General features: G+C 37.3%; 1 protein-coding gene across 1 annotated transcript; it reads right to left on the bottom strand.

Annotated features, from left to right (window-relative positions):
* Window positions 1-1876: 1876 nt before the first annotated feature.
* Window positions 1877-27235, bottom strand: LOC139720231 (dnaJ homolog subfamily C member 10-like). Its single transcript, XM_071631595.1, has 20 exons — window positions 27026-27235; window positions 25139-25307; window positions 24309-24359; window positions 21694-21776; window positions 19171-19296; window positions 18225-18315; window positions 17621-17698; window positions 16640-16719; window positions 15242-15367; window positions 14319-14408; window positions 13668-13790; window positions 12967-13081; window positions 12382-12518; window positions 11408-11623; window positions 10790-10945; window positions 8961-9094; window positions 6501-6702; window positions 5843-5974; window positions 4598-4681; window positions 1877-2312 (listed from the first exon to the last, which is right to left on the bottom strand). Exons 1-20 carry the CDS (start codon window positions 27206-27208, stop codon window positions 2283-2285), a joined length of 2406 nt encoding a protein of 801 aa, XP_071487696.1. The 5' UTR covers window positions 27209-27235; the 3' UTR covers window positions 1877-2282.

Consider the following 27235-nt stretch of genomic DNA (forward strand, 5'->3'; position numbering starts at 1 on the left):
GCAGGTTTCTTTCGTTATTATATAACCGAACAAATAAACAATGAAAAAAAAAAACATAGAACAGATAATGCTGCCGCCCGAATTTCTATTTCGTTGTAAGCGAAATTTCCTTAGAAACATGTTCGTTATAATGGGAGTGCACAGTATTTTACCCAATATTTGGAATAATGCTTATAAATGTAACCACTTTTGATTAAATAAGCTTTTTATTTAATGAAAATTGATTATTTCATCTTTATTTATGCCCAAATCTTAGAACACGACAGCGCCCTTCTGGGTCTCAGATGATGAAATGTTCTACAACCAAGAATACTAATAAAAGTGATATTTTTGGTTACAATAATCGCCTATAAACAAATTCCATAATAAATATACTCAAACTTGATTATACTACATTCTATCAAAATGGGATGGAAAATATTGAATTAGGATATTAAGTAAGTTCCAGAGTCTGGTGGTAATAAAGCTCAAGGTTATTCACACCATGCCAATCACGTTGTCCAGTCGAAAAACATGCATAATGACAAACTGGGCATTGAATATTTTGTACAATTCTCAGTCAAAATACAATTAAATTTCAGTGAATTGTATCAAGTATTATTAACTGCCCTTTTATATATTAATATACTGCTCTCATAACCTATGTAATTTGATAAATAAATTAAGCCATACACAAGAAATTGTTATTTGATAGTAGCCAGGTTTCATAAGCAATATGAGAGAATATCACTTAATACATATTGCTTTAAAAATGTGAACTCTCAGCCTGCATGAAATATAAACAAAAGCAGTTTCTCAATCAGTCCTACATGCTCACTTTCATGCTGGGTCAAAGAAATGACTATGGCAGTATTAGCAAACTGGGCCAGTGTATCACAAGTTCTTAAATCTACACAAATTCATTCATTCATGGTGTCCCTTTAGCATTCATTGGCATTCCTGGCAATAGGCTTTATTAAAAAAAGAAACAAAAACACTCACCACTGACAAATCTTTACAGTTGACAAAGTACAGGAAGTTTACATAAATTGCAAATCTTAGAACCTATGAGAAAACACACCATGAGCAGACACGTAAAAGCTGGTGTGTAGAAATCCTAGCGAATGAAAGACATAATTTTAATTTCTGCGCTACTTCTGTGACCTAGAATTACAAAGCATTTCTCAAGGTAAAATGTGACCGTGCACCTCAAAACGAACATAAAGTCGCACACACTGATTTTGCGTGAGGACTGAAAATAAGTCAAACGGGTCAACCTAGCCAAACTTGACTTTTTCATATTTTCTGAAAGAGCGGGTCTTCTTTTACATTATGCTAGAATTTGGTATCATAAAACGGGCAGGAAAGTGTGTTTTTTAGCAGTTTATCTCGAACATTTTTGGTAGAATAGTGTGATTAGGTGTGTCTTTAGAATCCCTTTCTCATTTCTGAAAAACCTCGTCCACACTCTTCACTTTCAACTCTAATAACTTTTGAAAGGATAGTGCTACGGCTCTGAAAATTGGCATTAATTATGGACAGAATGTGTTAATTAGGCATGCTTAATGTCAGTTTAATCTGATAATCCCTTCATTGTTGTTACTCTGGTGGTTTACTTCCTGTTTTTGTCCCATTCATCGCACAGCCAGCACGGTTTGGTAAAGATTAAGTGCTTGAATAGACACTGTACATCTGTACTTCAGAGCCGCTTTTCTCAGTTCACACTTTTCCTGAGTTTGTGCTTTCTTTCCAATATTTAGATAGGTTAGGAGAGTCCATTTGATTTGAGTTATACATCATTTTAAAGCTTGAAGTCTGCTCTTTCAGAATATGGCCTTAACTTAAAATTCATGTCTTTTTGTTTGTTTTGAGGTGCAGGGTCACAAATATTCTACTATAGTAGACTCCCATTATAATGAAGTTCTCAGGACTGGCATTTTTCGTTATAACCAAACAAATAAACAATAAAAAACATAGAGCGGATAATGATGCAGCCTGTACTTTTACTTCATTGTAACCGAAATTTAATTGTAACCGTGTTCATTATAATGGGAGTACACTGTACATATTTAATAATGTAGTCATGATGTCATAATGGCATTGAGTTTTACTACTACTAATTGCATTCCTATCATTCAATTCATTCTGCATGTCCCTTCACACTATATTGATTTAATCAACACTCTCAGTCACATTCCCTGGCTATGTCAATACATACGTACCAATATCTATACATAAAATACGATCTTGTGCATTTCAAGCCCACTGGAAGAGGCAGAGGTTGCAAAAACTACTGGCAAGGGTCAAAGTTCATCCTTTTTGTGTCCAGCACTCTGTCAAATGAAAACAATGAGAAAAAAAAACATGTGATGTTACCCCAACTGAGCTGACACTTGCATACATACAACTTGTACTTGGTTTATGTCTTTGACGACGATGCCCACTTCATTTCCATAACGTTACCTCTCAATGTACAGTAAATCTACAGTAACCTGCTTTCTTTTGGGAGCGCAGAAATTAACCGTTCGTTCACCAATTGGCACACACACTGGAATGTCTTACACTTTGTATATATCAAATGGCATAGATGACTAGAAACTATTATCACTATCAATAGAATAAAGATTTCCTAATCCCCCACCCCCCCCCCCCCTCCACCACCACCACCCCGACCGTGTCATCATGGCCTCCTTACTGGATTAAAGCACATTGCTACACCTCAGTAGGCTTGCTAATCTACCACTTGGTCAAGTTTGGTTTGATCTCCGATTGGTCAGGAAAAAGCGTAGCAGATTATGGAAACTGCCTGGGTACATATAGGGTTTATAATCCAGGGGCGTTTATTCCCTTTTATAAAGATGGATGGCTGTAAATTTAATAGGATTATGATAGTAAAGAAAAATTGCTAGGAGTTTGGCGATAAGGTCCTTTTGTGGCCCTCTTTGCAGGAGCCTGATTTGACCAACATTCATTAGAATTACTTCACATGACAACGCTTGGAATGGATTTTTTTTTTTTACTTTTTGTTTACAAATAAAAGAAAGAAAAAACTGATACAAATTTGGTTTATTACACATTATTAACTGCTATATTACTTTGAGAAAAGCAATCTCATTCATTTTCATCTGAACCATATTTTCACACTATTATCATCATTTTCATTATACATTCAGCATTTTAGATGTTTCTACACAGAAAGTAACATTTTTAAGCAATTTCACTTCAGCATGAGAAATGAACAAAACAAAATATAACTAGAAATGTCGCTATGGCGACTGGTATGCCTCCGCCATAATGCATGATTCTCCTAATAGGTCTAGATAGTCCATGTGGACAATGTGTGATTACATTTTCACAAAACTGGCAAAATATTGAAATGACAAGTTTGTCAGAAATGTGTTGAATGTTCACCTTCCTTGAACTTGGTTTAATTGGATGAATAGGAGAGCATGTATTTGGGGATTTAAGGACTTTAACTTGACTTTGACCCATTCATACATTTATGCATTGAGTAATTTTCATGGTACCGGTATGGAGAAAAAGTGCAATTTCTGTACTGAATAGTAAATTGTTACCATGTTCATTTGGCCTTAGACCCTAAAATTCATAAGATAATCACTTTCAGGTAGAACATGCATAGATATGCAGTAGGTTTCACGATAAATTGAGCCACTTCCGAGATATGGAGGAAAAAGTTAGTTCAGCAGTTTCACTTGATCTTTGACCTTTTGACCTTTGAGGCAATAAAAAAAGAAAAAGAAAAAAAAACTCTCCAGAGAATTTCTATTAGGTTACACATGCATACACCAAGTGTAAAAAAAAAAATACTAATCCTGCTGGCATTGCATGAACATGAGGGAAATAGTAAAATTTTGAAGTGTTGCACTTGACCTTTGACCCCTGACCTTTGACCCCATGAACCCTACATTATCTAGATAATCACTGCCAGTCAGTACATGTATATATACTATGTTCCATGAAGATACCTTGAACAATTTTCCAATTTACAGAGAAAAAAAAGAAGTTTTAATACTTTTACTCGACCTTTTGACCTTTGACCTTTGACCTCATGACCCAAACTTTCACCAGAGAATCTAAATTGGGTAATACATGTATACACTAAGTTTCAAGAAAATATCTTCTGGCATTGCATAGATATGGTGGAAATAGTGAAATTTTATGTATTTGACCTTGACCTTTTGACCTTTGACCTTGAGCACATGCACCCAAAAGTTGATAGGCACAACTTCACCCCCTAATACACATACATGCCAAGTTTCATCAGGATACCTCAACAGCTTTTGATAGTTACCTTGTCCACAAAATTCATTACGGACGGACGGAAAGACGGACGGACGGACGGAAGGACGGACGGACGGAAGGACGGACGGACAGAAGGACGGACGGACGGACAACCCGAAAACATAATGCCTCCGGCACCACTTCGTGGCGGAGGCATAAAAACACTAACAAAGAAGAGGTGGAAAAGTAGATTGTGACATAATACATTTTTGGAAGGAAAAAAACAGACACAGACATATCACCTACTGTAAAACACATTAGCAGCTTGGTAAACAAGGCATGTTTATATCTTAGTACATAAAATGCTGGTACTTACATTTAGTCTCCTCTTGAATTTTTGTTGTAAATATGGAATGAGATGTTGCGGTTCTTTCTGATAGACATGTTCTCCAGACCAATGCTGTCAAATCAAGATTTGAGAGAGAGAGAGAAAAAAAAACCCACACAAACATATTGACATCCAAGAACATACAACAAATAAGGTTGTGATATTAGAAATACACAAATTCCAATACATAACAAATCTGTTTTAAATCGTAAAATACTATTACAGCTCATTTTTGCATCAGAGGTAGAAAGCTTTAAAGGGAAGATAAACCCCAAGAGCAATGTGGATTGAGTGAAAGCAGCAACATTAGTAGCACACATCAGTGAAAGTTTGAAGAAAATCGGACAATCGATGCAAAAGTTATGAATTTTTAAAGTTTTGGTGTTGGAACCGCTGGATGAGGAGACTACTAGAGGTTATGACGTATGAGTGGACAACAATACCAAGAAAATATAAAGAAAATTCTACAAAAATCCACTTTTCATGAAAATTACAAATTCCATCAACTTGATATTGACATATGTTAAGGGTAGCAATTATTCCCCCTGCTTTCTGAAAGAGGTTGGTCCATTGTGCTTTCATAAATCTAGAAAAGTGAATTTTTGTTGAATTTCCTTTATATTTTCTTTGTATTGTTGTCCATTCATACGTCATATCCTCTAGTAGTCTCCTCATCCAGCGGTTCCAACACCAAAACTTTAAAAATTCATAACTTTTGCATCGATTGTCCGATTTTCTTCAAACTTTCACTGATGTGTTCTACTAATGTTGCTGCTTTCACTCAATCCACATTGCTCTTTGGGTTTACCTTCCCTTTAAGGAAATCTAGATGGTTTTAAAAAATAAAATCCCCTCCAACAAACAAAGCCAATGTGGAAATAACTTATAAACAAAACATATCTTCTTTCACAAAGTTCACAAACAGAACTTAATTAAACAGACAGGTAAGTGTGAAGATATTCCACTTATCATACACATTAAATAACTGTTGTAATACAAGTAATACAAGTGAAATTAAACCAATGATAACAATAAGCCATTTAATTTGATGATAGAAGTAGGATTTGAAATATATTGCAGTCTATTTAAAGCTCCTAAATGCCTAGTAAATTCTTCTGTAGTCACGCATTTATCATAGGCAGGAAATTCCATGGACCCGAGTAAGTCCAATGAAGTTGTCATAATCACTGAAAGTTGTGACAAGGGGTCAAACTCTTGACCATTGAGACTCACCTGTGAGTATCCCTTTGTATCTGTACCCCTGTATATCCTGAGGGTGGGGTAAGCTTGAATGCTGGCTTGATTACAGGTGGATTGGTACACCTGGCAGTCTATTTTTCCAACATTCACATATCCTTTCACTGCCTGTGAAAACACAACAGAGATGAGGAAAGTCATTTTTAATATTGGTGTCCACTGTATTAACCCATTGAGGACGAATCCAGAGTATACTCGGGCAAGTGTCTATGGGAAATGCGTGTTGTAGCAAAATCAGCCCGTCCTCAATGGGTTAATGTATGATTAAGCAATGGCTGCATGCACACTCAGATAGTAGGTATAAACAAGCTACACCACCACAAACAAAGTGCTTGCAACTGGGTGCACATACAACGTTAAATCCATTGCACTAAATCATCGTATCATTGTATCATTTTGTAACTAAAGAACATCACCTCGGCAAAGGATCAAAAAATGTTGACCTTTTGTGGAGGTAGGAAACAGGTAGGAATTTTCTGCATGAAAATCATTGTGATTCATGCTTATGAGTTACATTTCTGACATGTAATTGCAGCAATAACAAAGTCCTCACTTGGCAGTACACTATAAGATGTGTATGCTCATCGCAAAAAAATATTTTCGATACAAAATTCTGTCTGCGGTTTCAAGGTACCTTGGCAATCTCCTCCAACTTGGGCATGAACTGCATGCACGGCCCACACCAGGGAGCGTAGAAGTCCACCACCCACGGCTCCGTGCTCCTCAGGACCAGGTCCCTGAAGTTGCCATGGGTGATGGTCTCCACCGACGTTGGCAGGAAGTTGTAGACCCAGCCCATGATGGACATGGCATCCCTGTTCCAGCCGTTGTAATTCCTGTGCAACAAATTGAGACAGGAGTTCTTGTTCATATCTGTGTGCTACCTGCATCTATATAACACCTAGATAGATCCTTGTCATTTGATTGGTTGTTTGCCATTGATCATTCATCTCATTTTACTAATACGTCATCACTCGTGCAATTATGGCTCCATTTACCGTGCAATCTTGAATCCATGCAATTTGCTCCATTGCACGCATGCCGAAAGCCCGGCATACTACGCATGTAAAACGCTTGCATTTGCAGAGTGTATGCAACAGCAGGCTAGCCTTAAGCGCTTAGTGAGCACTCTCTCGATCTCAGATCCCGCACGTTCTCTTTTTTTTTTCCTAAATTCATTAAACATCAAATGACAATAATCTTTTCTAAGTGTTTTACAAAACAAATAAATGTTTTTCATTCGTGCAATGGACAGAATACATCATTCAGTGAAAGATGAAATGTTTGATCCATTCAACGAGGCACAGCAGAGTTGAATGGATCATTTCATCTTTCACCTCATGAAATATTCTGTCCATTGCACTCATAAACATTCATTATTTTTATACTATGTCACTGAGCAAGTAATCTTCACTTTCACCATGCATTCACTACATTAACAGCCTCACATTTTCTTTTCTGAAGGATGAAAGAAATGGTAAACAACGGACTTTGCCCCTGGGAAATTGAATCCTTCATGTGTCCATGGAGGTTTGCAGCAAGTGAATGCTATAAGGTGCTTACCTTCCAGTACCAGATTTATTTGAGGAGTTATGATACATTACAGTTACTGACTTTACGAAAAAGATCTTTACTGCAAAAATATCAAACTGAAATGTTGGGAAGATCACTGGACGAATGTCCACAAGTGATGCACATAAGACAATCCAGCAAGATCAGCAGACATAGGCACTATTTATAAGCCAATGGCAACAAAACACAAACATTGCACACTGCTGTTTTCCTGCAACCATGAATGCAGGACTCGCACAGAGGCAAGTAAACATGAACACAGCATGTTTAAAGGTAAATCATTCTTAAAGGTAGGGGATACCTTTTACAGACCTCCCAAAATGCAGCAAAACATTAAATATGAACCTCAGGGGACTTGTTTAGGTCACTGCTGAGAAATTTGGAAGTCAACAGTTATCTACAATTTGAATAATGCACAAAACTCAACTACTCAGTAGTTCTGTGTATCAGCCACACTTAAGCCTTTTTGTTGTAGTCTTCTGTATTTTTCATCTATAAACACAATCTAAAAGTACAAAAGCTGATGTAATAACATATAGAGTGCGTGGCAAGAATGTATATAGAAATGTTTGTAAGTTTTGATGAACTTTCTTTACAAAATATACATGATGGACACACATGCAGTGCATGGGTCTGCAAAGCTAGCCTAGTAATGTACTGGAATTTACGGTGAGCCCCGAAAAAAATTCAAATCAAAATCTAACGGTCAATAAAAATGTACTAAATGTTACCTTCCACTTTCAATACTTTATGGGAGTTTCTAAAATGATACTCTCTTCAACATACCACTGTATTTACACAACTCTTCATTTAAGGCATGCAAATGGGATTCCCTACCTTTAAAGCATGTATTCTCTTCATGACTATTATGTTTCAAAATGGCTGAATGAGAAGGGAACAAAGTAATCATGGCATGAAAGCATCCTCATGGAGTACCCAAATGGCTCCTGTTAACTCTTGTTACCAGTCTGATACAGCTACACTAGCTGCAGTTGACTACCAAAAAGCAACAGAACACCAGTACTGGTATTTTGTAGGTACTATCTCATTTTGCTTTCAAGCTCTGTGTAATCAAGGTTTATGACACAATTCTCTGACACCAGTCTCTCTATCACCAGCTTCTAACACTCGTCTAGAACACCAGTCTCTGACACCAATCTCTGATATCAGTCTCTGACACCAGTCTATGACACCAGCCTCTTACACTGGTCTACAATACCAGTCTTTGACACCAGTCTCTGACATCACTCTATGACACTAGTCTCTGACACCAGTCTCTGATACAAGTCTCTGACACCCAGTGTCTGACACAAATGTCTGACACTAATATCTGACACAACTTGTATGACACAAGTCTCTGACACTAGTTTCTGACATTAAGTCTCTTGCAGTAGTCTCTGACAAGTCTCTGACACCAGTCCCTAACACTGCTCTATAACACTGCTCTATGACACCACTCTATAACACAAGTCCCTAACACTCATCTCCACACCAGTCTCTGCCCCCAGTCTCAAACACTCACCTGAATCCATGTAATCCTGTCTGTCCCATGGGGTAGACTCGGATAGTTGGGTAGCTCTGGATGTTCAGTTGTGTACAGAAACTGTCATGCTCAACGCAGTCCACTGAGCCAACGTTGGCTGTGCCGTTTAGTTTCTGATCAGTGAAATAAAAATACAGGCATGATTCATACACTACAAAACTGGTGGTTTACCCCATTTTACTGTAAAAGTGGAAACTTTAGATTTATCAACTTTTTACACTCAGGTCAATTCCAGTGAATTTCTCTCGTTTTGTGGATGAGTTTATTCTGCACATATTTTGACATTTTACTCAAGATATCAAAGTGTTCTTTATGCTTGCTTCAGTTCAAAAAAGTGCAAAATTTGTAGAAATTTCAATACTGTGAAATATTCCACATTGGCAGAACCTTCAGAAATAAGTGTTTATGTTTATTTTTCTTTTGGGGGCAGGGTTTACGAAGAAACAGAAATAATTTTCACTGAATCCACCCATGCTGTTTAATCCAATTAACACTGAATAAGCTATCATACAAACACAAAGTCTGGATGGATGGACAAGCTAAAAGTTGAAAGGAGACTTCTGGCTGATTTTTTTAGACTTTTGCATTTAAACATTTATAAATTAGTTATACTGGTTACACTGTTTCAGAATTTACATTGATTGGGATGAGGAACAGAATTCTTCCAAATTCATTACAAATCACAATGAACAAGGAAGATGATATAGTAGCTTTACATACGAATGCATGATTGGATGTTCACGGAAGTAGAACAAGAGAAGAAAGCATGCATAAATTCTACACAGGTGAAGTTGTTTAGCAAGAGGCATTGTAATGGAATTAATGTATATCGCTACATCACTGGAATATGTGAGCCTCCTATGTCATCAGCCAAGTGTCTTGCATATTGGGTTTTTCAGAGTATTGGTTTATCAGCTCAAGAACCACAACAAATTCCACAAATCTGTATATGTGACCTTGCATTACAAAAACAACAAAAAGTCACACGCACTGATTTTGTGTGAGGACTGAAAATAGGTGATATGGGTCAACCTCGCCAATCTTGAGTTTTTCATATTTTCTGAAAGAGCAAGTCTTCTTAGACACTATGGTAGAGTTTGGGATCATGAAACAAACAGGAAACTGCATTTTTAGCAGCTTTTCTTGATCACTTTCTTGTAGAATAGTGTGATTACAGTAGGTGTGTCTAAAGAAGTTATAGAATCCCCTTTTCATTTCTTAAAATCCCCTGTACACACTCTTCACTTTCAACTCTAATGACTTTAGAAAGGATGATGCTACTGCTTTGAAAGTTGGCCTCAATCATGGATAGAATGCATGAATAAAGCATGCTCAATTTCAGCTTAATCTGATAATCCCTTCATTGTTATTGCTCCGGTGGTTTACATCCTGTTTTCCGTTCTATTCACAGCTAGCATGGCTTCGTAAAGATTAAGCACTTGAATAGCCCCTATACTTTAAAATATTTAGATAGGTTAAGAGAGTCCAGTTTAATTGAGTTATACATCATTTTAAAGCTTAAAGTCTGCTCTTTCAGAATCTGCTCTTAACTAAATATCCATGTCTGGCAACTTTTTGTTGGTTTTGTGATGCAAGGTCACATACGACACTATTGATATGTGTACTACATCATGTGAAATCATAAAAATCATCCCGAATGACCTTTTAATATGAATATGACAGACCGCTTGACTGGTGCAGCACTGTATCTCACTATTTGCTAGAACTGTGGTCCTGACATACCAGTATACATATGTACCATGTATGCCTATTGTGAGGACAAATGTGTTAAAAGAAAGTTGTTTTACCTTGGCTACTTTCCTCCACTCTGGCAGGAGAGCCTGGCACGGTCCACACCAAGGGGCGTAGAAGTCCACCAACCACACGTCACTCCGCCCTCGATTCTTCACAAGGTCGTCAAAGAGAGAGGGCGAGAGTGCCACGACCTTGGGATTCAAGGTGTCCTAAAACGGCCAATGGAAAGCAGATTTTAACCAGTGAAAATCCCATTGCTGAGTGTACAACACATAATGCTTAATTTGCTGAGTTCTGCAAATCATTCATATCATTTCACTGCAGCTAACACACATTATTCATCCCATCAAATGGTATTACTGAATTCTACTCAAGGAAGTATTGGCATCACATCATTCATGTAACTCTCAAACACTGTTGCTTGGCTTTTAAAGACTAAAGCTGTGTTCATAACTCATGCACTTTCAAATCTCAACAGAATCTGACCTTTAGGAGCACCAGAGCTGCCCTAACACATTGAGCTTCAGCAAGGACACATGAAAACACAATTACAACAGTGAAAGATAATTGATTACTGGTCCAATGATTGGATCTGCATAAAATGTTCAATAGGTCAACCTTATGTCCAGAACATATCTTGGACACTTTAAAGCTTAGTCAGGGGGACATACCTCAATGAATTCCCTGAGAACATGTGCATATGAGAAGCCCACATTCATGTGTGGTTTGGAGCTGTTGTACATGATGGTGGTAGGGTAGGAGCGGATGTTTTGCTGGTTGCAGAGCGGCATGTGCGTGGTGCAGTCGACCGTGCCAAAGTTGATGTGAGGCATCTGATTGGCTACTTTCCTGATCTCTGGGAGGAGCTGTCGGCAGGGGGGGCAGTGCTGGGATGGAGATGAGGAAGAATTCTCTCATTAGAGTCATGGCAACAGGGAAATTATGCTATGGGTCTATGTGAAGACTATGGGCCATGCATTCATCTTACATACTTTGTATGAAACTGTTAATGCAATATATTAAGCATTACTATGCCATAATATGATTACTATGCCCTAATATGCATTATTATCCCCTAATATGCTTTATTATGCCCTACAATCATTACTTTGTCCTTTTAGGGTTCACTACAATCTAATAGGTATTACTATGTCTTTCCTATTGTTAACATTCAAAAGATTTTATCTCTTTGACAGGTGGTCAAATGGAGGTCCCAGGCACATGATATACTCAAAACTGAAATGGGACCTGAAGCAGAGCTGACAACCTCAAAAGTATAAAAAAAAAAAAAACACCAACATTATGCTGATACACAATGCAAAACCATATTTTGGTTTTAAAAAAAATAATAATAAAAAGCATATGCTCAATCAAATTTAAGAAATTTCTTTTTTCATTTGAATTGTACATTTTCTGATCTTTGATAACGACAAATCATACTTCATATTACAGGAAGCAATACTTGGCAGCTCTGCTGAAGAGTTAAGAATGAAGACATGATTTGCCAAGAAAAGTGAAATTTCACTGAGAAATCCAGGATTTACAATTGTATCCCAAATACATGACGGTATTGGAGGATTTCTGGCAGGGGACCAACATATTTACAAAACAAACCAAAGAAGTTGAGAGGGAAGCCAGAACTCACCGGTGAGAAGAAGTCCACAAACCATGGCTCCTGGCTGCTGATGACTGGGTCTGGGAAATCCTTGGGACCCAGGACACGTAGTCTGGAGTTCAAGCCATTCCTGGCAAAGGCTGCAATGTCCTGGGCAAATAGTCGCCCTGCAATTCAAGTACAGACATGTCACAACTTCTGAATATTCATTGTGCCATTCTGTTTACCACACAGACATTAAAGTTTACAATATCTGTGTTGTTCCTAGGGGTCTAGGGCAATTACCCCTGGGAAATTACCCCGGACCCTTCCCCTAGCCGTAATCCTACTCTTGAACCTAATCCTAACCCTTACCCAAACTCCTAACCCTAAACCTAACCCTAAACCTAACCCTAACTTTGGGGGTAATTTCCCGGATACGGTTCCTAGTCAATTCTGTAAATATTCAACTTTGCATGCAGAAAGACACGAGAACAAATTGCTACAACATCATTACATCCACACTTAGCTCTCCATTGCCTGCATTACTGTCACTTTGTTGTATGTCACCACATAATCTGAAGTAATTTCTATCAAATGTAATTGTTTAACATGATGATTATAACGTTATCTTACCATGATGAAATTCATATCCTCCTCCCCTTCTGAACAGCGCCACCTTTGGCAACTTGTTGCCAATGTACAAATTATCGCAGAGTGCTTGGTCATTGCTGCAGTTGAACTTGCCAACCTGGATGAAAACAGCAGACAAAAACAACGTAAAAAAACACAAAGACGTGCAAAGCAGAGGAAAAATGACAAAGAAAAATACGACTCATGCTTTCCAGTGAAAATGGTAGCCTTTGGATAAGGCCTTCGCTACCCTGAATGTAAACTAAGCGTACTACTCACAATACCCTGTTGACATCAATGATCTATGGGGAGATCGAAGTGGCTCTCATTGTATTGCAGTTAGTCTCAATTCTGATGCAGAGGGGGATATCAACACCCAGACGGCAATGGTTAAAGGCCAGTGCAATGGTTGTTATTCTTGAAAAACAAATTTCGTGTTCCAAGATACGTCTCCACATTTTCTTGGTGGTCCAAAAAAGAAATGAAGTGGTCCTAAATAAAAGGAAGCATATCTATCCATTTGGAATTTTAGTTTTCACCAACATATCAGCTTTTTGTGACATTTGATGGGCCAACATCATTTTTTACTGGCCCTGGGCCTATGAGCCACAACTGCTTCTGAGCTCTGCATAATACTTGTTTCACCAAATGTGGTGTTACAGGGAAATTTCATTCACATCAAGTTAGCAAGAATCATATCTCACCTTCATGTCGGTCAGTAGATGTGGAAGTTTCTTGAGTTCCAGGTCCTGATCTCCAGGACTATCCATGAAATAAGTCACCACTGGCTGGCCTTGACTGCCACTGACCAGGTCATCTCGAGCTTTCTGTCTCGGTCCGAAAGACAAAATGGTTCAATTTTGAATATAATGATATCAAAACATGCAAATCGCAAGTAGCTTTGAAGTCAAACTACAACTGGACTCATCAGACAAGACAACTCACAGAAATCTGAAACATGTTTTGCATGATCATTGAATAATATGAAATGAAAGTGAAAAGATGGACATAGCCTCTCCATGTACATGAGTAACCAGCATTCATTCAAGCCCTGATTGAACTCAGAATCGAAACATAGATAACACACGAAGATGATGCGAGATTACTATTAGTGTAAAAGTGGTTATTTCGCATGAGCAACTTTTCACGCTCAGCTGGGTAAGATGAGTTTCGCTTATTTTTAATTCCATGGAATCAAGACATCAACTACCAAAACATATGACAAGCAAAAATATTCACATGCTCTTATTTTCAAGCTGGTGTCCGGTTGCGCGAAATGCGTGAAAAATTCAACACTACGAAAATTTCCACTTTTACAGCTGGTATATTAGTCACATTCCTGAATACAGACTCACCTGCAGCTCTGAACTTGTTAATGTAGACAAATCTGGCAGTTGCTTCATGATCTCATTTGCTATTTGCTTTGGCTGCTCAAATTCCAACTCCTGCCAAAATAAGTCAACATTTGATTGAAGTGGTAAGAAAAACCTGTTGAAAGTTAACTGACTGGCTGCATCTGTGCTGTAACGGATAAAGACCTAATAGATGCTGGTGCACTGTTTAATCTTCACCATGTTGCAGCCAGTGAAACATACATCAGCCCAAAAAAATATCACACAAACACATCTATGGTTAAAAGCACTGCTACGATAGATCCTTCACAATGTTTCTCAGAATCTAGTTGAGTGTAGATATTGATCTGTTAAGCTACTGTATTACAACTACTCTGTTTTTATCACCATTGTATATTAGTATCACTCAACTTTTATGGGAGAGAGCATGAAACCAACCAAACAAAAAAAAAAAATTTTCTTTTCATAAACAAAATGATGGTCAATATACGTATGATACATTTGACCATCCCATGCAGTTATGACTATTTACTACAATAAACTTTGAACTCCAACCAAGACTGAATAAATCAATTTCAATCAACTTACATTTCCAAACACACAAAAAGTAATCATTAATGTTAACCCATCGAGGACGGTCTGATTTTGCTACAACACGCATTTCCCATTGACACTTGCCCGAGAATACTCGGGACTTGTACTCAACAGGTTAATAATAGAAATGTTCATTCTTTCATTCATGTATTCATTCATCACTCACTTCATTCATTCATTCATTCACTCATTCATTCACTCACTTCCTTCATTCATTCATTCGTTCATTCATTCATTCATTCATTCATTCATTCCCAGGCACATTGATTCGTTCATTCATTATTCACTTCATGAGTCATCTTCTTTCAAGAGTCAAGACGTGAGGGACATACCTTTCCCCCTTTGGTAACTTCCTTCGCCTTCTGGTAGAACCTAATGGTGGAATCCTCTATCTTGAGTTTTTCACAGAGCTGTGATGAGGCCACACAGTTCACATAGCCAACACTGACAACCTTGTTCTGTAGAGGGAGGCAGGGTGGAAACAAATGAAATTTTTAACTAAATGTGACTTTGTGAGTAGCAAACACAGGATACAAGCCTTCATTGTATTAACCGCTTACATGCTAAAGCTTAAACATAAGATCAAGTTGTAGCATACATGTGTTGTCATAAAATATCGGTAGTAATTGCTACAATTATTCTAGAACCATTTTGACAATTAATCCCACTAAATGGTAAACTTACATATCTAGCTTCCTTCTATGTGCAAAAGAAAACATTATAGATTCCAAGTTCCAGATAATGGTACATCAACTACATTTCCCTTGTGTATACAATTATATAACAAAGATTAAGGTACTGTACCAGAGTTTCGTTTCCATTTACCCTTCATGGACATATGATGTGTTAATGTAACATGCTCCTTCCTTCATACCCTATATACATTATATTCTCTTCATATCTGAACACTATCACTGAATCCTTGATAATCGATCAGTGAAGTCTGAAACTCTAAAGATTCAGGTCCGTAATATCATAACTCCCTAGTCCCTCCTACCACCATTTTTGTTTCAAATCACACATGACTTCAGCAGTCCATTAAAGGACAAGTTCACCTTCATAAACATAGGGATTGAGAAAATGCAACAATATTAGTAGAACACATCAGTGAAAGTTTGAGGAAAATTGGACAATCGATGCAAAAGTTATGAATTTTTTAAATTTTGTGTTGGAACCGCTGGATGAGGAGACTACTACAGCTTGTGAGTCATATGCGTACAACAGTATAAAGGAAACGTAAAAGAAAATTCAACATATTTTCACTTTTTTCGCATAATAAAAGAGCACTTGACTTGCCTCTTTGTAAAGGCAGGGGGACTAATATTACCCATAACATTTGTCGGTAACGAGTCAGGGGAATGTGTACTTTTTTCAAAAGATGGAATTTTGTGAAATTCTCTTTATATTTTCCTTATATTGTTGTACGCATGTGACATTTAAGTTATTCATACACTGCAGTAGTCTTCTCATCCAGCGGGTACTGCACAAAAACTTCAAAAATTTGTAACTTTTGAACGGATCGTCTGATTTTCCTCAAACTTTCAATGATGTGTTCTACTAATATTGCTACATTCTCTCAATCCTTATGTTTATGAAGGTGAACTTTTCCTTTAAATACAGTGTACACTCATGTACAACACCTATTCTGATTGTGACACAAAACTGTCATCGGGCCAGTGTCCGAGAAGGAGTGGTCAGTCATGGCTAGTCTTCCTCCCCTAGCTACTTACCAAAATGGCCGCCAGCTTCAGTTGATCTTCCCTGTCTAGACAACCAACCTGAGCCACATCCTGTGTGTCACCAGCTGTTCCTGTAACACCAGTCAATCAGTGAAGTTAATGGGATGCATTGCACAAAGAATATCTATTTTTTACAGGTCCTTGTTTTGTTTTGTTTTGTTTTTGTTTTTTGTCAAGGACAAGGAAGAAATGCTGTAAGGACATATGTTTTCCATGATCAAGTTTTCACACTTGGCTGAGTACAAGGAATATCACTGTGTTTCAAACTGTATGGGTATGTCAAGTTATTAAGAGAGCAATTCACACAGACACCATAGCCATAGTGTACTGAATATAGAGCACATCTGAGCAGAGTTCAAGATATATACTACCTTGTAAATAAATTCTTTACCAACTTTGTATCACTTTCCTGCAATGCAAAAATGTCAGACAATTTTCATTTCAACGCAAAGTTCCTTTTCACACAAAGCTACTTTGAGATGTCTCATTATGAAAGTTTCCTATAATTGTAGCCTTTGTGATTCTATACCTGTAGCTGTTGAAGTAGAAAACTTGTCACATCTGTTTAAAAAGAAATGCATCATTGTACTAATCATAATGTGGACAGTCTTTCTGCACCATATGGCTTGTTCAAGTAATGAATACTGTGTTGGAGGCAGGATTACAGGGAGTCTACATGTGCATAAATTCATTTGGTATATGGTGGAAACTTTGGATCAAAACAAACGCATTTCATCTTAGTTCACATTTCTATCAATCTAGCAATGTTTTTTACTACCATTTTCTCTCTTTTTTTTTGGAGGGGGGGGGGGGGGGTGGGGGTTCCTCCAACCCATAAAACTAGCTGAAAGGGGTTAAAATCTGAAAAAGGAAAAATCTATAGAACATTACCGAGTATGATCTCAAGAAATATGTGAGAAGATGAAAAGAAATGAGTTGGCCTATCCCCAATTCAAAATGTTTTCTGCTTACCCTTTGGTGGAGCACAGTATGAAATCACCCACGGCTGGTTTTTGGCATCATCTGCTAAAAGTGTTGTCTTGAAATTTCCTGTGATGATAGAAAAAAGAAAAATTCATGTGAGCATTTTTTTTTTTTTTTTTGGTTAAATTTTGTTATTGTGGTAGCAGTAGCAGAATATCAAATCTGATTGCTAATCCATACACAACACATCTTTTGGAAAAGGTGACTTATATGACAAAGAAAACATCAATTTCTTTTTTCTTTACTTTTTTTTTTTTTTTTGGATAAGAAGTTTACACTATGATACATTACATGCTTAAAGGAGACAACAAAAAGAGAAAATTACTCATCTCTCAAAATACTCATCTAATGGCATAATTATCATCCAGTATGTAATACTATTTTGATATACTATGCAGCACAAATCACATCTAACATTAGAAAAGAAATGCCCAGCCAAGATCTGTGACACAACAACCGAAAAAAAAAAGACGAAATTTTAAACACAAGGTAGGCACTTTTCATTGCATTTGCATATACAGCTGTACACCAACTACAATTTAACTGCTCATCTAGTAAGTGCCTCTCTCCTCCCCCAGCCCAGTTTACTTACTTGCCCAAAGCGGATGGATTGTTGCCTGTACAAGGTTGAGGGCGTGTTTAACCAGCTCATCAAGGGTTCTATCTCCCTTGTACTCCTCATGCTAGGCAAGACAACATACAATGTACATCCAGGGAAATCAAGAAGAAGACTGTTAAACTGTGGACAATAGTACACTTAGAAAAGTTTGACTCTGTACATGACATGAATTCTCAAAATACACATGTATGTCATAAAATAATGGGGCAGAACATGAAATAAAGAGTCAAGATGGTGGTAATTACAGTAAGCAAGAATATTGTATAATATTTCTAGCCTGCAAAACATTCTGAAGTGAAATTCAGGTGACAATGCCAGCGTAAATCACCTTCACAGTACACTGTACCTGTGTCAACAACATATCACAGATGGATACCACAATACCATTGGCACTTTGCAAAAATTGTCTTAAAAGGTTTGTTAGGTCAGCTCTTTGTTTCTTTATCACAATACAGAACAAGTTGACCATTGCGTTTGTTGTCCATATTTCCATTTTATACTCAATTAGATGTCATATAAATTAGGCTAGATAATAAGAAGGAAAAAGAAGAAGAGAGCAAGAGAAAGTTTACTGCACTTGTCATCTTTGCACGTCAAATTGTTGCATTACAAGCAACTCCCATTACAACGAAGTCCCGGGACCAGTACTATTCTTTAGTTATATCAAAATTTCTTTGTAGCCAAACAAATTAAGTATAAAAAGATCATAGATGATTCGGGGACATGAAATTTTTCTTTCATTGTTCATATATTTCATTATAACAATGTTTGTTATAACAGGAGTGCACTGTAGATTTGATGACAGGCAAGGAATGCTGGTCCATGACATTTCAGGTGTTTTAGCCATTACTTTGATTCAGACACTTATTACAACCAAACAGTGTTACACAGAACCAGAATGTACCTAGAGTGTACTCACCTTTGGATACACGAACAGTGTGGGGAAGTACTTGACCTTCTGGGCAGTACATAATGGCCGGTCATCCCAGCAGTTGACCGCTCCAACTCGGACAACGCCCTCTACTTCCTTGGCAAACTCTCTCCACTAGTGGACAAACAAACATATCATTGTGGCAGAATGAATGTCATGCTCATTAACAGTATGGATCACTATCTAAATATCTACAGCAATTCCAGACCATATACATACATGATATATATGATACATCGTATACTGTTGATTATGCCTCATGAGGCAGTACCTCTCACCATTTGACTGCAATGAAACAACTCTATTACCCCAATGTGGTTTTCAACTTTTCACTGCATCAACACTCCAACAGATTAAATAAACTGTATACCTCCAGTTCACAAACAATAAAAAATGGGATAGAATGTGCTTCAGATTCCTATCCAATGATGTGTAAGTTTTTTTAAATTAGCTACTGTATAAAAAACAGATATTTTATCTCTCTTACATGTAAACAGCATTAATGACATCATTATTTAACTCATAGTCCTTCAATCAATACATCAATCCTTTTTGCATGTGTGTGATATTACACATTTCGTACTACCATAGGCACATAAAATCTGGGACTCCATTGTGTGTGATATCCAAACCATGTTTGCACAAAACATAATCTGTCAACATAAATGCATATGATCATATTGACACAGTAATCACAGGAGATCATTCAAAACATTTGCACAAATACCCCATGGTGAGAGTGTTTGCTCATAGAGCAGAGTTCAAAAGGAAAGTCTCAAGAGCAAGAGTTATAAACCAGTGCTCAAATGGACTCTGCTTTTTATAATTCACAAAATGTGCTGATATTACTGGTATTCTTCACACAATGTACAATGATCAAACTTCTTCCCTGCTAATGAACACAGTACTGTATACTGCATATGCAGTAGCAGCAGCAGCAGCAGTAGTAGTAGTAGTAGTAGAAGAAGTAGCAGTACTACTACTACTACTACAGAGCTACCAAGTCTCACGCATTCTGCGTGAGACTCAAGCATTTAGGGTCTATCTCACGATCTCATGCATGACACCCTTCTTTCTCACGCATCGGGACATTACTCAAAGGATTAAAGTGATAGTTGCAATTGAAGGTATATTTCCCTTTTGTCTTTCAAAATAAGTAAATATAATCACTGAAGTATGCACCACAACACAACAGTACGACTAAGAGCTCAAAACTGAAAAAGCTCCCTACCGTGGGAAGGGGGACACCCCCCCTCCCCCCCCCCCCCCCCCGCTTGCTCGCTCGCTCGCGCACATGCGTGCACGCCAAGATGCCGAGTCATGAAAATCTCACTCATAAAAATGTTTTCAACTTGGCATCTCTGCTACTAATAGTGGTAGTAGTACTACACTGTAGTAATAGTAGTGGTGGTGGAAGTAGTAGTAGTAGTAGTAATAGTAGCAGCAGAAGTAGTAGTAGCATTAGTAAGTAATAGCAGTAGTAGCAGTAGTAGTAGTAGTAGTAGTAGTAGTAGTAGTAGTAGTAGCAGTAGCAGTAGTAGTAGTAGTAGTAGTCATAGCAGCAGCAGTAGTAATGTGATAGTAGTAGTTGCAGGGGCAGCTGCAGTAGTACAATGTAGCAGCAGTAGTAGCAGTAGTATAAAATTTATCACACAAGTCTATGTCCATATGCTAGGATAAAAAACTCCGACCCTTTTGACTCAAACAAGTTTTAAGAGTTGTTGCTATAGCATTTGGCCAGTACCCTATTTCTCAATTAACAGAGTATATAATTTCTGATCAACCAATGACCGACTTGTGTCTCATATGTCAGTACTTATCTACACTGTATTGTAATTCAACACTATTGATAATGGAGCTGGGAAAATCTGTGTATGAGAACTGAACAGCTGCAGAGTTCAGGTTTAATCAAACAATCTAGGAGGCATGTCAATAAAACACTTCTCAGGCAGATAGGGAGTAGTAGATATGCTTTCTGTGTTTACCATTAAAACAAATGCAACCAGTGCAGCGAGATAATCAAACATTCTGTGGAATTTACTTCATATGAAGCATCCACATTATCACAATAAAGAACATATCTGGAAGTGAATAAATGTAATAAGGGGGATTATTACCAGTGTGATAAAGGATAATCTAAATACAGCAGATAATATGGAAGATAAACAGCAGGATGCTTCTTTGGTCTTCTTGGCTGGATGTGACAATCAAGTCAAAGATAGTGTGCAGAAACATAGTAACTCATAAAATATCACAAGATATGTGTCAGGTAAATAAATCAACAAATAGACAATTATACACATATAAGAATTAAACAAACAAATTGATTAATGAATATGAATACAATTAAATAGAATCAGCCATTAGTCAGTTATTCACTCATCACCAAAGGAGCAATTGTTACAAAGTATTAAAGACAAAGAAAGGTGTGAATTTTGTTCCATTTGTCTCCCTCTAGAAATGATAATATTCTCTTGCTTTTCTAAGACAAAGAAAATAAACAAAACTTACTGTTGGAGCTAAGTCATGACAGTGATGGCACCTCGGGGAGTAAAAGTTGATAATCCAGATATCTTCTCCAAATACGGATTGTTCTGGGGATCACAAGAGAGAATACAGATTTTTTTTTTTTTAATGAACACTAAAAGGAGATGAATGCAACTAGAAATCACAAAAGTGAAGAATACAGAGTTTCACAGATGAATATGAAATACCTGTAGATAATAGCTAACATGTCACAGCTATATTGCAACCAGAACTCATGTAATCTCACTGTGTGTTAATTGTATCCATCCTGAGAATCTACTCTTACAGAGAGGTTCGGTGCATAACAATGGCACATAACATTAACAACTATCAGAAGCAAACATAAGCTGCATTGTAATATACATTGCAAATGAACACAAAATACAAGCAAAATATAAACGTAACAATATGTCATTAAAAAACTAGAGCAGGAGTAAACTAAAGTGTGTTGACCACTGGAAATACAATGTGCGACTTATGATACTTCACATGAACATTGAAAGTATACTCTCATAATTACGTTTGTATTATTGAAAGGAACTGATATGCAGTAATTAGAAAGATAATGTTAAACGAGATAACATGGAGTTTCCACGGTGTGTTTCCACAAGATTATAATTGGCGCTATATGAGCAGATACAACCTTTGTGCCATATAATCACATTTAGGTACAGAGCAAGAAACAGTTCAGGTTTTGAAACTATGTGCTCTTATAAAACTATTCTTTACACATCAAACAAGATGAGAGTTTTGTATATACATCACTCATAACAAAAGAATACACAACTAACTCAGTGAGTAGAACTGCCAGTGCATTTCAATTTCATTACAGTACTCTCCGCATAATCGGGTAGGCTTGGGCAGAGCGTTTCTTACCCGATTAAGCGGAGTACCCGATTAACAGAAGAACACGTCTCATTCATAATTGACACACACAATGTGTATATATACATTCATTGTACACTGCAGCAAACACCTTCACTGTATGCTTAACACGCGTGCTTGCACGGCACATTATACACGTACCTTACACTTGCTCAGTCACAAGCAGTAATTAACACTCTTTTTATGGACAAATATGTCTTCAGAAAACTTTGTCGTTTGACTATAGACTCCAGGCGTTTTCCGAAATGAACACGTCTAGGTTGCCTATTTGCGTGCACTAGTCACGTAGAACGTCGGGTTACTTTTCGAGAAGTGGCTGGGGAAAAGCACAAATTATGGAGGTGGTGCATGGCCTGATTTTTGTTGCAAACTTCTCGTATTGTGAATGTTGTTGCGGAGCAAGGGAGGAGCGCTAGTGTGTTCAACTCCCGTGTTATTTAATTGTGAGTGCCAGCTATTGTGCAATGTTCGTTTACGTGTGGCAAGTCGGTACTGGTACATGTGCTTTCATGTTAAATCACTCCCCAAATGATCGGTCTTCTTTGCAAATTAAGCAGAGAATGCGATTAGCCGAGGAAAATTTAACATTCATGATTTTTTAAAGTGTTACATCTGCGATAAAATGTGGGTAGAAATTAGACTACAAGAAATTATTTACCCATTTATGCGGAGAGGCAACCCTATTATCAGGTAATTTCAATGTGCATTGGAACTGATTTTTACATTTATACCCAATTAAACGGAGTACCCGTTTACGCGATACCCGATTACGCGGAGAGTACTGTACTTGTAAAGGACATTTTATAACACCACAATGTGGGCTTTGAAAGCAGTCTCCAGCATAAGCCCCTTGATATGAACAAAAATGAAATAATAATGTGTAACTCTACCAGCCAGATATCCATCACCACTTTAAATGTTGTGACAGTGATGGAATTTATGTACACATAGTTTTTGAGTAACGGGATGACTGCCACGTTGCCCTTTCTCCCTGTACACACGATCACTCACATCCCGAGCTGGCTTATATTTGCTTGAATTCTTATCAGTGACAATAAACATGATATAAACAGTTAGACACTGCCTTCCTCTGCTTTCAAGAATGTTTTCTTTCTTTCCCATTGTTTTTTCCTATCTTACTTTCTTCATTCAGTGTTATCACTTTGTCATATTTATCTTTCAATAGCTTATAATCATGGCATTTGTGTGTCATATCCCTCCGAGGGGATAACTCCTTGCATGGGCAGACTGCTCACATGGGAGAGTGGGGTCATTAGGTTTTTGGTTTGGTTGATTTTTTTTTTAATCTTTGGAAACAAAATGTACGGGCTTTGAGTAAATAACAGGAAAATCACAAACGACTACTTTTGCGCTGACACGTTCTGTTGTTCACTACTATAGAAGGCCCAGCTCATTAAACCAATTCATCATACCTTGCCAAAACATTGAGAAAATGTAACTTCAGTTTTTCGAGATGAAGACAATTTCATTGAGACGTGAAAATACAGAAACACATCAGACGTTCCACAAAAACGCTTGTCAATTTTCAAATGCAATATCATAGCACATTTTCACTCAAAGATACTATGACATCAAAGGGGGAACAGTGAACACATGAGCTAGTGATTACTTTATGGATGTTTCAATTAATGACATCAATGTCATCGCTGTGAAATGAGACAATTACAATTCTTACTTCCATTTCATTTACTTACCAAAGTCAGTCTTGCTGAGTGTAACAATCTCTGGGTCTTCATCATAAAGTCCTGTACAGAGAGGAGACACAGACAAAGCTGTCATAATTACTGACACGACTACAACTTTTAAAAGTAAAAAATCTCATCACATACATTGTACATTTTATTGCAACAATAAAATTGTTTATCATTTAAGTAGAAATATAAAAACCAATGAAACTTACTACGGGGTTAAAACCTGCTGACAAAATATTCCAAGAAACATCAATACGCTACAGTGATTACATTTTTTCCCCTTTCTTTTTTATTTCAAATCCGACTAAATTTCCAGGTATTGTCCCTACCCAAGCTGTAGCTATATAACTATTTAACTCACCACATGCTAAAGATGTTTAATCATGTAATCATTTACAGTTTCTAATCAGTGTCATTTAAGGAATGGCAATTGTTAATGCTATTCATTAACCACCTCACAGTGGTTTCAATGGCTGCCTTATGCTTAGGAATGTCTCTTTTACTGTGAAAAAGAGTGGAATTTTGTGACCTGCAAAACCCTGGAGATCAGTTTATTTAAAGTTGTCATTTGACTGACATGGGTGTAATGCATCTGTAGGCTTTGACTCTGCTCATTCTTCCTATTCTACTGCTTTTTTTCATTTCTTCACTTTGTGGGTTTTTTATCAGCCAATTTCCAAAACTTTCTTCTTCACATGAAGTAGTAATTTCAAGCTGCCATCATATCTATTCTACTTATAAATGTCCACATAATCCTTCTGAAGCACACTTTCATACAAGACAGTTTCCTTCCAGCATGCACTAGTGCCAGAAAAGAAGATTGCACAACTTGCCAAATTCTGTCTTGTAGAACTGCCAGCTCTCGTAGCGGTGCCACTGCTGTTTCTGCTCCTTAAGGCCCTCCTCCCCAAATCTGTCGTACTTCTTCCTCAACTCATCGTCCTTGAGGACCTCGTATGCCTGGTTGATGCGGAGGAACTTCTCGTGTGCCTGAGGGTCATCCTGTATCATGACATACCAGTAACTATAGCAGTCATCTTGCTCTCATCTCTCCTTTTCTTACATTCAAAGTTGAAAACATTTCCTTGTTGACTGCATCTTCTTATACAAATTTGGATTTCTACTTCCCTTCAAGCCTGGCACTGCAGGATAAATTCACTGCATGGTGTCATTAATCACTTGAAAGATTTTTAGATAGAATGATATGAGATTCACATGAATATCTTCATGTGTTTGTACTGCGTGTTTGTACTGTACATTTCATAAGACCTAAGTATCTTGCCTGCGCCTTGGGTGATTAACCCTAACCAAGCTGGGCTTTTTGGGGTGTTCTGTGGCCGAGTGGGGTTGATTCAAACCCCCCCCCCCTCCCCGAGATCTCGGCCGTCAATCGCGCAATCGCCATGAAAATTGGCACATGCATTACCTGTGGCGTAATCTTCCACACTATTAAAAAAGAAATGGAAACTTTTGTTATATTAGTTAATTATGCTAATATATGCATAAAATCATACATTTTGCTCTAAATAAGAAAGTAAAGCTCAGGTAGAATCCTAATTTTTGGTGATAACATTCTTTGTAGCATTCCTAACAATGTAGTTGAAAAAAAAATCTGGTATCAAACTTAATTTCTTGTGTATTTTCTTGTTTTATGAATTTCTTATGTATTTCTTTGTTTTTTCATTTTTTTTTTGCAAAATTTATGATAGAACCTTTTTCAAGCATAATTATGCTAAAATTAATTGATTTCAGCCTATGAAAGTGAAAATAATCATATCTTTTATGAATAAGGTGAGAAAACTCCATTTGCATAGACATTATACACAAAATCATATTTTTGAGCCATTTTCGGTCTCACAGGCATGTATAAAAGGTCGTGCAGCGTCATAACGGTATACGCGATTTTCGCGAAAATGGTGTCAAAAGATGTGCGAGACTTGAAAGTAAAAAGTCAGCAAACGGCGTGGTCAAAAAATTTCGCATGGCAGAATAGTCGTAAAAAATATCAAGGGGAGTTGATTCAACCCCCCCCCCCCCCCCCCCCAGCCTTAGTGGCTTTTTAGGGTTAAAATGACAAGGAAAAATCATTGACAGGTTACTGTGACATTGCAACATTACAAAAAATATACATTGTTCTATACCTACTATGTGAAATGTTGTTGTACATAAGCTGCAGTAGGTCCATTTTTGTACAAGGTTATCTGATGATTTGCACACTAATGGTCACTACTCATGAAGCCTTGGTGAAGATTGATAAATAATGAAAAATTCTATTAATGCATTCTTATATGTGTATTTGCATTGGCCAGTATGGCCAAACATATAAATATAAGCTTGCTTCAAAATCATGGAAATTATGAACTTTTGATGTTGATGCCCATCTGTGGGGTCTGTATTTTCTGATCAATGTCATTAATTCTTAACCCATTGAGGTCAAAGTGATTTGGCTAACATTTCCTTAAGACATCTATTCGAGTATACTCGAGACTTGTCATATATAAACAAATATCTCTTTGAATACAAAATTGTCAGTTGCTGGCCATAATGTGTAGTTTTCTGATCTTGCCTGATGTTCTCTTTTTAACGACAGATAGTAGAGATAAAATCATGTTCTACAATTTATTGTATTTTCAGAGAGCTACAAGAGGCTTTCTACAAAGCAAGCCCTGATATTTAGTACTGGAGGAAGGACTTCAAAAAGTTAAGTATCTAAAATGTACCTGATTCTTGTCTGGATGTTTAGTCAGCGCAAGCTTTTTGAATGCACGTCTTATGTCCTTTGCATCAGCATCTCTATCAATCCCTAGCAACTCATAGAAATCCTCCGAGCTGGCCAAGCAGAAGAGTGCTGCTAGAGCGAAAGAAGCCGCAAAGAGTTTGATGATCTTCTTGTGGTGCCACATCCTGGAATTCTGACTCTGGGTGGCTGA

Source organism: Diadema antillarum, unplaced genomic scaffold (genome assembly GCF_040938485.1).
Source record: "Diadema antillarum isolate AM-2024a unplaced genomic scaffold, OU_Dant_1.0 scf00000124, whole genome shotgun sequence".
NCBI lineage: Eukaryota > Metazoa > Echinodermata > Echinoidea > Diadematoida > Diadematidae > Diadema > Diadema antillarum.

What these genes read in the sequence shown, in the direction of transcription:
- LOC139720231 (XM_071631595.1), bottom strand. Translation starts at nt 27,208, where the DNA reads ATGTGGCACCACAAGAAGATCATCAAACTCTTTGCGGCTTCTTTCGCT. An exon ending in AGTGGAGGAAAGTAGCCAAG is followed by an intron (nt 9,095 to 10,789) that starts GTAAAACAACTT and finishes TTCACTGATCAG; the next exon opens with AAACTAAACGGCACAGCCAA. An exon ending in ACAGGATTACATGGATTCAG is followed by an intron (nt 6,703 to 8,960) that starts GTGAGTGTTTGA and finishes TTTGTTGCACAG; the next exon opens with GAATTACAACGGCTGGAACA.